Genomic DNA, 14,723 nt, shown 5'->3' on the forward strand with positions numbered 1-14,723 from the left:
ATAGAATGGCCTGGGTTAGAAGGGATCTTAAAGATCCAACTGTCCTGCCACAGGCAGGGACACTTCCACTAGACCAGGTTGCTCAGAGTTCTATTCAGCCTGGCCTCAAACACTTCCAGGAATAAGGCATCTACCATTTCTCTGGGCAACCTACTTCAGTGTCTCACCATCCTCACAGTAAAGAATTTCTTCCTAATATCTAATCTAAACCTACTCTTTCAGTTTGAAGCCCTTCCCCCTTGTCCTGTCACTACATGCCCTTGTAAAAAGCCTCTCTCCATCTTCCTCGTAGTTTCCCTTCAGGTACTGGAAGGCCACAATTAGGTGATTCCAAAACCTTCTCTTTTCCAGACTGAAAAATCCCGACTCTTTTAGCCTTTCCTCACAGGAGAGGTGCTCCATCCCCCTAATCAACTTGGTGGCCTCCTCTGGACTCACTCCAATAGGCCAATGTCTTTCTTGTGTTGAGGGCCCCAGAGCTGGATGCAGTACTTCAAATGGAGTCTCACAAGACTGGACTAGAGGGGCAGAATCACTTCCCTCCATCTGCAAATTTGACTTGACTCAGCCAGCAACGCACACACTACGGATGGACCCTGCTGATCTTCTTGCCTTTCTACTGGAGAGTTGGCCAGAAGCAGTGTGGGCAGCACTGGTATTGTAATAGCCAGATACAATCTCATTCAAATGTGTAACCATGTGTTCAAGGTTCTATCTTGTCCGGGTGACAGGAACACTGGGGCTGAAGGCAGACCTCTTCCAGCTGCCATGGTCTCATTGACTTACACAATGAAAGCGCTCCAAAAAGGGGGTGAAGATTCAACTTTCAGAGCTACTGAGGCTGCGCAGCCTCAAGCCATGTGTTTATAGATGGGGATATGATCTGAGCTCCTGTCTTCTGTGAGACAAAGATCACAACTTCTGTTACAGTCTCTGCGTCCCTCCTGCCACTTCCAGTCTGGTAGTAACATCTCTGAAGCCATCCTTGTCAACCAAGGCATGGGGGCAGAACAAGACTTTGAAAAAGGATCCTGCAGCAGACTCTTTAGAGTCCTTTTAGAGTTAAAGTTACAAGTCTGAGAAAACTGAGGATGGTGCCAGCACTTGCTTTACCATCCTACTCACTTTCCTGTACGTATGTTAAGTGCTCACAATACGCTGAGCTGTTTTGTGAGCAAATACAAAGCAAATGGTAGATGGGAAAATTGAAAGATCTATTTGGGGGACTATTAGCAAGATAAAATCATTATGTAGGTGTGTCCCCCAGGGCAGATTTTTTGTTTTGTACACGTGTTTTTGTCAAAAATGGAAAAAAGTGGAAGAGGTATTACATACAGCAGAGAAAATCCAAACAAATGCCCTTATCTCAACCAAACCCAGCACACATCTAAAGGCAAGTCAATGCAAATTTTGTCTTATTCTTGACTGCTACAGTCCCAGGCAGCCTTAATGACAACATTCTTTATTTTATAAATTACGCTACAACCCACACATTGTTTATCTCTGGTTACATAATGTGGTTTCTATGTAAATTTAAATTATGTGTTTCACCAGTTTGCAAGAGATTTGACCTTTCACCTGCCTTTCTCTATTACCTACCAACATATTTTTTAGACAGTGATAAATTTCTGGTTTGGAACATGATGGAAATGAAAACAGAACAACAGAACAGCAAGCATTTCTCAGTGACAAAAAAGATAATAAAACTGGAGATTCTGCAATTACTGTGCTATTCAATGAGTTTTCAAATGAACAGTTCAGCAAGTAACACTCCATTACTCAAATGGTTGTTAAGAAACTTTTTTTTCTGGTATTAATAGACACTTATAATATGATACAGCATATATTACTGCAAATCTGCGAGGGAGAGAATAAGCCAAAGTAATTTTTCTCTTAAATAATCTATATATAATATTTTTATTACAAACGTATGAAATGAAAATATTTTTTTCAGCTTTGGTGCAAGGCTTGCTCCATGTTAAATACAGAAATAAGCAACCTATTTTGGCTTTGAACATAGGACTGGCAGAGTATCTTCTATTTGTCAATCAATTCTGAACTATCCGCTATGTTGGTATAGAATCCCACTGATTTTATATATGGAGACTTATATACTTCTCAGGTAACAGGAAAAAGTGAGGTTTTGAGCTCCCTTAAGTTGCTTTCCATCTGATCTGTCTGTGTCTAATACATTGCTCCAGTACAACAACCACCAAAACTACTAATACATTTTGCAGAAAAAATGTTAATTCATTTCTGGGTTTCTCTTCTCACCATATATCATCATTAGAAACATCATATTATAGTCTAAATTCTGATCCCATAGTAAATAAAATAGTTTCCTATTTTTGACATTGAGCTCTTAAATAACCGACTGTTTTAACTTGTGAGGAGTCCAAGACTAAGACAAAAACTTAATCAAGATGCAAAGAGATGTTAGGGTATATTTGGGGCTTTAAAATTGTTTTTATGTGCAGACTGGAAATTAAAAAGAAGTAGTGGGGGGGTTTGTTACATGGAACCAGCAACAGGCATTCTTCATCTAACAGAGGTCAGGTTAATGTTTAAACAAGTGATATGGGATCTACTGATCTCACAGAAAATCCCCTGAATATGGACACTCCAGATGACACTAATAGCCTTTAATTTGACCCAAAAATCAAACCTGTAGTTTTGATGACTATCATTTTACTAACATATATTTAATTCCCAGGGCTGACAATTCTTTTGGCTATTGATTCAAAGACAAATATCCTGTAGCAATGAAAACAACCTTTGATTCTTTATGACACTCAATTTTTAACATACTTCCAAGAAGTTTTCTCATTCAGATGAAAAGTGATGTTTACGGATCTGTAAATGTATTAAATCATTTATTTGACATGAAAACAGTGTCTTTAAAATATCCTCATTTTTACTCAAAATAGGCAGAGCATATGAACCAGCTTTACAGGGACACATCCCTGCTGTTCATTCTTTCTGGCACTAGAATGTCACCAGCCCTGTGGCCTGACACTTGAACAGAACTCTACATAGAAAACGAGTTTCTAGAACACAATTTCTTGCCTGCTGGAAGCAAACTTCAAGGTAGACTTTTGTCATTGTTACTTGTTTGCAAATCCATCTCATAAGCCAGAATCAAAGATGTGACTCCACACTTAAAACTAGAAAGTTGTCTAAAAGTGCTACTTTGCAGCCCCTGGCCACATGCCAAGTTGTCTGGTACAAAAGGACTATTCTTCCAGGAAAATAATGAAGCTCTGCAGTTTTAGCTTCAATTTAAGGAAAAAAGAGGCACTCCATTGAGGTTGGTATTTATTATGCATGCTAGATAGGGGTAAAAATGTCTTCCTTTTAACTTAGACATTAGGTAAAGCATTCTAGACATTATGGAGCAAAGAAGTTACGTTCTTTTTCTTTTTAAAAACATACTGACCCTTTCAATTTATTTTTTTTAAACTAGAAGTGTGCAAAATTTGATACTTCAAGTTCATTAGTTGGCTATTTAATAGTTTTGCTGTTTCATGTAGGTTCATGCATTCTGAGTCTTGTTTATAATTTTTCATTTTTTCTGAAGTAAATATAGTCATTAAAATGGATTTCTGATTAAAACATTATGGACTGGCAAAGGAATTTTGCTTTTATGCCTAAGAACAGCCTGTCCTTATAGTTCTGAGAGTTCAGATTCTGGCAGAATATATGTTAAAGAATATTTTAGACAGCAATTATTAAAACCTTTTTCACTGTTTCATAACACAGAACATGAGTCTTTCTTAAAAAATAAAATAAAAATATTAGATTGCAGTGTCCCTGCAATACAATTGATTTATTTCAAGAATTAAAAGATAATTTTCCTTTTGGAGGGTTGATTTCACTAAAGTTTAATAAAGGAAAAAACCTTCCTGTTAATATTGCTCTGTAAATTATTGGCATTTCAGCAAAAGGATTAAAGTAAAGACCCAGAGCTCATTCTGCCACAATTTTCTTTTATTTTGCTGAGGTGGGATTGCTTTGCTCCAAGCACAGAAAGTACTTTAATTCTTTGAAAGTATACAGGGATGGAAAGCTGCAGAGCTGTACAGAGGTCAGTTTGGTGTAGTTTGATAGAGGCAAGAGTTAAAAAGCTCTCTGCAGAACGCTATATCACCAGGCACCCTCTTTCTGACAACATGGATTAGTTTGCCTGCATTAATACTCAGTTATTCTCTCTTCTTCCCCAGACCATACATACTGAGTACTAAGTGTCACAGCCTTGTCACTGCTGGCTCTTGGCCACTCACCTTGTGCAAAGAACCAGAAATAAGCACGTTTTGGCTCAAACTTTCTGACTGTTATGACAGGAAAAGCGTGACCAGAGGAGAGAGTCCCTCAGAGGTGGTGCAGTGCTGTTCTGAGTCTGTTTATCAGTCTTATACTCAGTCTCCCTCCCTTTGACTCACTACCTGGAGGAGGGCTCAAAGGGCTGGCTGTGCATACGTGAAAAAAATGTGAAAAATCTGCTTGACACAAGAGGGGTGCACCAGGTTAATTCTAAAAGGAAGTTAATTGGGCCCTCTTGCTCTCTTTTTCCTCTCTTTCACTTTCACTTTCTCTGTCTTGCAACCCCAGCTCTGGACCGTCCATGCAGCAGGACCAACACAGGATCTAAGGACTGGTGATACTCTTTGTTCTCTCTCTCTCCCTTTTCTGTCTTTATTTCCCTCTTCCTGTATTCCCAGGGTAGAATACAGCTATTGTATTGTACTCTGTACTCTGTACTGAAGTTTGATGTGGAAGTAGGGAGTTTGTGGAATTGTGTTGTGCCTTGTGAGCCAGAATCCTTGAGAAGTTTGTTATGGGACTTGAGGACTTACTGAAGTGTATTGTACAAAATCTAAGGACTTGTTAGCCATCTCTGCTTGTCAAAGTCTGTTGTAGAATTTAAGGTCTTGTCAGCCAACACATTTTGAATCTAAACAGTGGGTTTAGATTCAACTGGTTGCTGAAGTTGTGATGACTGTACAATAAAGCACTAGAGTTCCCTGACATGTGGTCCAGTGTCTTTGTTCAGCCTGATGAGAATTTACGATGAACATCACTCCCCTACAAATGGGTTGTAATACATTGCTCCCACCACTAGAACCCTTACTTTGACACTGTATCCTTATACATCTGCAGGTCAGCATTTCATCTATCACAGTTACAGTCATTTAGAGACAACAGAGCATCTACTTCCTCTACTAAGTGCTAGTAAAGAATAAACGGTGACCAAAACAGCTGAACTCCATCCCCTTCCAAAGCACTAGACCTGAAGCTGAACACTGAAGGTAAGCAGATGTTCTGCATCTGTTACTAGTGATTTTGATTTAGGAGAGTGGTATTGCAACAATCCTTCAGGAGACCAATCCTTCAGGAGACCAAAACTCAAAAGTCATGTGCAATTTTTACTCAGTGGTTATTCCAAAAAACCACACTGGACAATTTTACCCAAATGTTTTGGATTGTTTGCATTGACAGGAACCGGATCCTGCCCAAATTTTGTGGGTTCTATTAGTCAAAGTGTGCAGGCAGAACAGTTAGGAAAGGAAAGGAATTCTTAGATCCTGGCCTATACTCCTGGGGATGTGAAAGAGGAGGTAGAAAAAAAAACTACCAAAGTTATGCTGTGGAATCCTGGACTATGGTATATTACATCTCATTGTGAACCCGCATTTTATCTTTACAGGAAATACTGCATGAATAAAAATATCTTTCTCCCAGCCCACTCCCACCTCCCTTTAGAAAGATGAGCTCTCTTCGAGTAACTCCAAAATCATAGATGGACAGTTATACATTTACCATAATGTTTCATATAGCAAGTGTTGTCTCAAAACATGAAACTGCTACAAAGTGGTCATGACTACTTTAAATCATGTATTTTTTTCCTCTCCAACAGTCAAAAATAAAGAAGGGTGTAGTAAATAAAAAAGTGGAAGGATGCCAAAAGGTATTTGTCTTCATGTTATTTTGTGGCTTACCACATCATACTGAAGATTTCAGCATTATACTATGTTGAATGTTATATGAATTTGCCTGCCAGCATAGAGTGGTTCCCTTCTCTTCCAAAAGTTGTTGTAGGAAGTAAATCCTCTCTTTTAATTATAGATTAATTTAGATGGGAAGTGGTTATGCATACAAGAAAATTAAACTACCATCTATTTTATCTATGTCAATAACATAAAAACAAAAGTATGAAAAGTCTATGCAATCTCATCATGATGCCTCTCAAGTTCTCAAATGCTTTGTCAGTATTTTTTACTTCATACTTGACATGGATTTGGAATTAATTTTTATCTTTTTTTTTTGCTCTATCATTTTCAAACCCTGATGCATTGTTTTCTCCCAGCCAGTTTTCATCTTTCCCTTGTTCCTACACTTGGTATGTGCTCAAATTCAAGATCTTGAACACAGCAGAATTCTCACCAAGGATGTTCCAAAAATATTTGGAAGGTGAACAATTAGTCAAACAATGACTCCTGGTTCTGGTACAGCCACCTGCTCTTTCTTCTCCACTTTCAAACATCATACCTATTTCTAAGGCATTCAGAAATACTAGAAATATTTTCTCTTTCCATTCTCTTAAAAGACTTTCACCTCAGCTTCTCCAGCATCCTTGGAGAAAGAGGATTTGTACTATTGTTTGTGCTATTAGGCTGTTTACGATTATTCTTTATTTCTATTTTTAGTTCACTTTTCTCATTGTAGATTTTGGCTTTTCTGGCAACACCTGTCATGCAAATACTGAAATAGCATCAATAACCCTGAAGATGTACATATTAAATGTTCATTACACACACTCTTCAAAGCAAATCCCATTATATCTTGTTGGTTTGTTAGCATTATGTTTTGGTTTTCACATGAGAAGGGTTTTGTGGTAATTAAATATTAGCTTGTGGCTAATATTTACCCCCACATTCCTCCAATATATGGTGCAGCAACTCTATTTTGAGATGTACCCTAATTTATCCTTCAGATTTAGTGCCACAGATAGGCTTATGTTCTACTAATCCAAGGTCCTATATGACGATTCCATTTCATGGAGTAGTAGAGTTACTACTTCCTTCCTTTTACTTTCAAAAAATACTACTCATTTTTAAATATTAGATTGGTGCAATTTCCCCTGATAGACAGCAAATAACTGAATTTATATTCACACATTTTATAAAATGCAAGTTGCATAATATAGCATGATGGCTATATTCCATTATGCTTCATTACTAGGTTGAAAACTACTGACACAGGTGGAGTTTTTCTCTTTAGTATTCTATCATTCTAAATTATGATTGCACTGTAGGTTACTCTATGTAGTAAATAATCTAAATACAATTCCTGCCTGGCACCCTACTAACAGTGAGCAGCACCTTCCATCCTAGGTGGTCCTGGGGCCTTACTTAAATTCTAGCTAGATAATTACATTCCGCCTGCCTGAGGTCTCCTTCAAACTTTGCAAATGTATTCTTCATTTGTCGTGATTTTGTAGTGGTGCTGCAGGCTATGGAACAGCTGCACTTGGGTACTACAGCAATCTTGGTACCTCAGTATAACTTACCTCAGCTCTTTTCCATACTCTTTAGAATCATGGGATTAAAACTGATAAAAAGTAATTTGGTGGCAGTGATGGTGGTGTTTGTTTTTAGTATTTAAAAATAGGTAATTGAGTTCATCAGCTTCCTCAAGATACAAAACTACTCATTCTTCAGCTGTAATGCTAATGGTTGGCAAGTTATCCAAAGTGTCTGACATTGCTTCAGAAAGCCATGTTAAATTAATTCTAGAGAAAAGCATGTAATCACTGATAAGTCTTAGAGAGCAGAGCAGGAATGAAAGTAAAACAAGGAGATATCACCAGTAGGCTGGGGCTTTCTAGTCAGTAATTCCAGATTGAACATCGACATTCATGGTACACATCTTAAAGCAGTGAAAGTAGTATAAGACAAAGGATTCAATTAATTCAAGGAAAAGTGATCCTTCAATAAACAGCATATTTTGGAATATATCATTTCAGCATGATAAAGTACCTAACACAAAGACAAATTCTAATTCACTTTCAGAAATGTTGAACAGTAGACAGTGATTCAAAGGAGAAACAGAACTCTGCAAACAACAGAACTGCATCAGAGAATAAAGTTCTGTTACATGGCACTAAAGGTTCCATTACGAAGGTAGTAAATTGTTTATGGCCAATCCAACACTATTACTCATGATTATGTTTATCCTTATGCTCTGTGAGGACTACAGACAACCAAGCAGGAGGAGAAAATTCCTCCTTACAAACAAAAAGCTCATCACATTGGAACAAAGCAGATATTTTCCAAATTATTTCTGGGTGGGAAAAAAAAAGTAAAAAAAAAAAAGACCAACACAAAAGCGAGGGAAATATTCTGAACCCAGCTCCTTTTCCTAGTAGCTTAAAAGACTCATCTCTAATTCAGAAACCTACAGGGCAAATCATGTCCCTTGTCTGATAGAGTTCTGCAAAGAGATTTTCCTCTTTAACGTGAGCTAAGCACTGAAGCATCAATTTTTTCTTTCTAAGGTTTTAACTGAGATTTCATCAGGGCCTGAGAGAACTTTCTGGTCAAAACTTACATGCCTGCTGATAATTTCCAAATAAAAGCACAAAGACTTCCAATATCTGACTGCATTAGGGACTATTTACACTAATGTGTTTAAGCGAAAGCATTGTTTTAGGTGGCAGTTTTTGGAAAAATCATTCTATTTAATAGTTTCTTAATTTCCGAGCTCCAAATGAATCATCACATTGTTATATGTAAATAAATATTCACAGTATAGAAGTGATACTTGTGCTTGGAGAAAAGTTAAGGGTATCTCTGGCTTTCCAAATAAGCATTCTCAGTAATAACATATTGGATAACTGACCTAATTTTTGTAAATTATATCGTTCAGATATTGCAAATCTTCAATAAATACGCAAGTGTTGTGCCTAAAAAGACCTTACTACAAAACCAACATTTCAAAAAAAGGCCATTAACTAAGACACCCTTATTTAAAAGGGATATGTATGTCATTGAGGCATTTTCTCTAATTTAATTCTTCATCAATTAATCTAATTCTCCATTCTAGTCCACCATTGCAAGTAATGGAAACTGATTAAAACCTGTAAAGCTTAACTAAATAAAGTGTTTGTCTTTAGTAGTGGTACTTACAGTAAAAATTATGTCTTGCTTGTGGGTTCCTCATTTGGTGATGTAAGATTCAGAAGTCACCATGCTTTTGTCTAACATAAAGCATTTCCTTTATTGCTGTCTTTACGGAGTCTTCTGAACAAGTCATTTCGTCATAACATATTCTCTTCCGAAGTACACATATGTTCTCTCTCCGTATTTCCTGTCCAAAATACTAAATGCACAAATAAAAGTAAACTAGTAAGATGCTAATTATGATACACGGCATTTTTATCATGTTGTAAATTTTCACATTACTTTACAAAGGGCAGGTGATTGAATGCGTAAGGAGGTGCTTAGAAACCTGAACCAAAATTACCTGATTCTCTTAAAAGATTGAATAATTGTCTCTGAAATGTTCCAGAAGGTTTAAAGAGAACATAGCTTCTTTACTCTGAATTAATACATGAAAATTAGTGTTACCATTAATCCTTCCTTTCTTAAGCATCATTCACATGAAACATGCATGTGCAGCATGGAGTCTAATTGCCAATGAAAGACCCCCAGGATGTTTTAGGGTCAGTTGTGCCTCAAAGTATACAATTTGTTCCATTGTTTAAAGAAGGAAGATTTACATTGCTACAATTTCTTTTCTTATTTATGAGTTTCCTAAGGAGCAGTCACAAAAGAGGCTATTAGGCATCTTTTCTCAACTGTATCAATAGTTATTGATTAGGAAATTGATGAGGGATTATTGATCTTAAGGAGGGAATAACATAATCTTTAGAGTTTGATTTTATTTTCTGTAACATTTTTTAGAAATTTGTCGTCTCCATCCCTCCTTCCCATGGGCTGCAGGATTATGAATATCTCAGATACGCATTTTGAAAAAGGATCCTAATTTATTTAGTTCCCTACCTTCAGTTGCACACAGATTTGCTAAGTTCAGATGTCATTAATTTGAGGCATGATATTTTCATTGAATTCCTTAAAAGAAAATCATATGTTGTAGCTATTCCATATTCTAGAAAATTATATCACATAGGAATCTTACACAGAAAATCTGGTCTGTTAGTCATAATATTTGTAAAACACAATTATCACAGCAGTCACCTAACCAAGTAGACAAAGAATACTATTTTAAGTAATGTGGTGATATGGCAGTCATATGACCTTATTCTTAAATTTCTGACATATCATTATAAATATTTGAAGATATAGTGAGGGATTAAGAGAATGAATGCAACTATCTCTCTCTTAAATTCTATGATCCATTTTTAAATATATGCATCCGCAAACAAAGGAATATCTTCATCAGCAAAAGAAAGTCTAGCTTGACCTCTGGGACTTAAATTTGTAGCCAAACAATTGTGCATGCTTCATTTCCAATACACTATTCATTCTCTGAATTCTTTTATGGCCAACAGATTAACTCCTCTAGCCAACAAAACAAAACAAAACAAAACAAACAAACAAACAAACAAAAACCACAAAAAAACCACACAAAAACAGAAATCTGAAAACCTCCCTGTTTCCGAAGGCTGTGTTACATAGAACTCATTCCGACTCTTATACAACCAAAAAAGGAACTCTTCTCATGAATTTCACAGGTTGGTAATCCAGGCTCAGACTCAGGAAACAGAAGCACTAAACCATAGTGCTCATGGCCAGTCGTATGATGTCATTTCTTAAGATTTTCACAGAATCCCTTAATAGAGAGGAGTGCCATATATGAGTCCCTGTGATAACACTTCAATAGTTTCACATATCTAACTCACAACTTTCCACAAGAAGCTCTAAAAATAGTTAATATTTTCCTTAAAACCCTGAAGTCAGGTAAACATTTTAGATCACCAGGAGGGGGTTTCTTTGATTGTTAGTCTTTTTCTTGTTGTTAAAATTTGGAAATATGAATTGCAGTTGACAAAGACCAAACAAAATAAGAATACATAGTATTTTTTGTTAACTTTAAAATTTACCAAGAGCCTGACAGCTATGATGGAGATGCACATGCAAATTAAAGGAAAATCTGCTTTGCAGCAGATTTTTAGTTACGTATAATTTGCTACTAATCAGTAGTGCAAGGAGTTTTTTAAATCAGATAATTTTTCTGATTTTGTGTATTTTAGGTACAGGATCCCAGCTACTCTGTAAGCAACTGCTTGCAGTTCTGATAGGCAACGCTCTTCTGCTCCAAGTGATACAAATCTTTTGTTCCAGCCTTCTGTCTCTCTGAGAAAACAAACATGTACATTCTACCACCTAAGAACCAAAAAAATCAACCCCACAGAAAACCAAGACGCAGGAATTTTAGGTAAAAAATAAGTAAGAAGTTCTTGCAACTAAAAGAATCATCAAAGATGGTCAAAGCAAGCCTGGCACTGTGAGCTGAAAGCCTAAATTATCATGAGAGATTTTCCACATAGCATGTCTTTCTCCTCTAATTCTGTTTTGATTGGTTGGCTTTTTTTTCTACAGGTAAAACTATTTGTCTGGTGCGTATGCTTATGAAAATGCTTTCAAATTATCAATTCTCTTTACTTAAGCCATTTTTGATCATTTGGTTATTACACAAGCACACTAATTACCTGTTCTCATTTCTCATTTCTATTAAGTTGTGTAACTCATTTTCCATGAGCAACTGCCACAACTCCCTGTAAATCTAGTGTGCCTGCACTTGGGTACCGACAATAATTAGGAATGTATGAAATCAATTCACTTAATATGAGTCATTTAATGAAAATCTTTGAGTGTAAATCCAGAATACGAGAAGAGTTTGACTCTATGCACCAGAAATTAATTGACAGCTTTTCTTGGAATTCCTAAGGAATCTCTGCTGGGTTGTCCACTGAGAATTAGGGTAGATCAAATTATCTTTTCTTTGATAAAATAATGCAAATCTCATTTGTATTCTAAGATTATGCAGCCATAACTCTGATATCATCTCTTTACAATCTTCAATTGTAATAATTTGAATTTTCTAGAGACTGGAAAAACTATTACAGCTAGTAGATCTTATATTAATTTCCATTTTGTCCTTATTATTTCCTTCCTTTCTTTTTCCTAACCTCTTCTCTCCAACCTTGTCCCCAGAAATGTTTTTTTCAGGATCTCTTTAGTCTCTGCTCTCTCTTCTGCCATCTCTGATGGCCCAGAAGATCTTGGAATCATAGAATCATAGAATCAGCTGGGTTGGAAGGGACCTCTGAGATAATCAAGTCCAACTCTTGATCCAACACCGCCATCGTTACTAGGCCATGGCACTCAGTGCCATATGCAGTCTCATCTTAAAAACCTCCAGGGACAGAGAATCCACCACTTCCCTGGGCAGCCCATTCCAATACCTGATTACCCTTTCTGTAAAGAAATTCTTCCTAATATCTAACCTAAACCTCTCCTGGCACAGCTTAAGACGGTGCCCTCTTGTCTTACTGATAGCTGTCTGGGAGAAGAGACCGACCCCCACCTGGCCACAACCTCCTTTCAGGGAGCTGTAGGGAGTGATGAGGTCACCCCTGAGCCTCCTCTTCTCCAGGCTGAACAACCCCAGCTCCCTCAGCCTCTCCTCATAGGACTTGTGCTCAAGTCCCTTTACCAGCCTTGTTGCTCTTCTCTGGACCTGCTCCAGCACCTCAATATCCTTCCTGAACTGAGGGGCCCAGAACTGGACACAGTTCTCAAGGTGTGGTCTCACCAATGCAGAGTACAGGGGAAGGATCACTTCCCTGGTCCTGCTGGCCACACTTTTCCTGATCCAGGCCAGGATGCCATTGGCCTTCTTGGCCACCGGGGCACACTGCTGGCTCATGTTCAGCTTCCTGTCAATCCAAACTCCCAGGTCCCTTTCTGCCTGGCTGCTCTCCAGCCTCTCTGTCCCCAGCCTGTAGCGCTGCAGGGGGGTTGTTGTGGCCAAAGTGGAGGACCTGGCACTTGGCCTCAAATCTCATCCCGTTGGAATCACCCCAACTCTCCAGCCTGTCCAGGTCCCTCTGTAGAGCCCTCCTGCCTTCCAGGTGATTGACACTCCCCCCCAACTTAGTGTCATCTGCAAATTCACTGATGGTGGACTCAGACCCCTCATCTAAGTCATCAATAAAGGTATTAAAACAGAACTGGGCCCAACACTGTTATCCTTCACGGAAGTGGTGAGATTAAGTTCAAGTTGTGCCTTCTTCTCTCTAATTTTCTTTCTACATGACCTAACTATATTCCTAACTATACTCTTCCTGAGTAGCCAGTGCTTTTTTCCATAATCGGTAGGCTCTCTTCTTTACCCTAATTTCCTTCAAAATCTCCCTGTTCAGTCAGACCAGTCGTCTTCTTCGCCAGCTTGCCTTTCAGCACACTGGGACTGCCTGCTCCTGTGCGTTCAAGACTTCCTTCTTGAAGCATGTCCATCCCTCCTGGACCCCTTTGTTTTCAAGGGTTGTTTCTCAAGGTACACTGAATTAGTCTTCTGAAGAAGCCGAAATCTACCCTCTGGAAGTCCAGCATAGAGGTTTTATTGATGGCCCTCCTTGCATCCCTGAGTATTGAAAACTCTATTATTTCATGGTCACAGTGCCCCAGACGGCCTCCGACCACCACATCTCCCACCAGCCCTCTCTGTTTGTGAACAGAAGGTCTAGCAGGGCCCCATCCCTGGTAGGCTCATTTACCAGCTGGAGCAGGAAATTATCCTCTATACGCTCTAGGAATCTCCTAGACTGCCTCTATATAGATGAATTTTAGGTTTAAAAGAAAAAAAAAAACAACAAAACCAATAATTAGTTCCAGAAGTTTATCTGTTTTATGAAATGGTTTGGGCATATTTTTTTGCTTTACTCTGTATTTTTGTCCATTTTATCTGTAGTTTTTTTCCTGTGTTAATAGCAATTTGCAGTTGTGAATATACTGCATCAAAAGTCCGAATTCTTAGTTTCAGTAGAGTTCAATAATACTCTTAACCCCTCAAAATTGCTTTACCTTTCTCTCACTTTTCATGAAAACCTCCATGAATTGATTCCAAGTTTGTCTTGATGAAATATCCTAATACGAAAATACAGCCAGTTTTGACTGGTGTCCCACAAACACGCAATGCATGTGCACAGCAATCTAGGCTTTTGAGCAAAATACATCTACTGCTGGAACAGACCCCAGAACCATTTTCTCTTATGTATCAGAGAAAATTTTACTGTGTCATACTGGCTGATACAAGACAGAAAACATTTGAAGTTTCAAATGCCTTTTTGGATTTCTACCATAAGACATAAACCTGTTGACGTACTGTAACAAATACAACAAATTACTCAAATTGCCCTTCTCTAAAGAAGGTAATAAGAGATCTTCCTGCTGACAAAGTTCAACAAAGTTCAGATGCTTGCCTCACACCTAAGGCGTGGAAAGTTACCAAAAAAGTTGAAGGGGAAATACTTGCTGGTCCCTTCTCACATCACAAGACAATTAACACCAGCTAGTTACTAAAAATACATCCAGTTACTAAAAGACATCCAGTTACTTCCTCAGCTGGAGTAACTGGCCTCAATTCCCAGTATGTGAGAAAATGGGCCAGCTCCAAACATAGTCCAGGTTCAAAGCCAG

General features: G+C 38.0%; 1 protein-coding gene across 1 annotated transcript in view; it reads right to left on the reverse strand.

Annotated features, from left to right (window-relative positions):
* Nucleotides 1–10,089, reverse strand: part of KCNK2 (potassium two pore domain channel subfamily K member 2) — a 107,725-nt gene extending 97,636 nt beyond the window's left edge. The window contains exons 1-2 of the mRNA XM_018085389.2: nucleotides 10,062–10,089; nucleotides 9,186–9,378 (exon numbers count right to left, since the gene is read on the reverse strand). Coding sequence (XP_017940878.1) covers nucleotides 9,186–9,219 — 34 coding nt within the window. The 5' untranslated portion in view covers nucleotides 9,220–9,378; nucleotides 10,062–10,089. The remainder of the gene's footprint in view (nucleotides 1–9,185; nucleotides 9,379–10,061) is intronic.
* Nucleotides 10,090–14,723: the final 4,634 nt, after the last annotated feature.

Source organism: Manacus vitellinus, unplaced genomic scaffold, assembly GCF_001715985.3.
Source record: "Manacus vitellinus isolate BGI_N305 unplaced genomic scaffold, ASM171598v3 scaffold_8_pilon, whole genome shotgun sequence".
Lineage (NCBI taxonomy): Eukaryota > Metazoa > Chordata > Aves > Passeriformes > Pipridae > Manacus > Manacus vitellinus.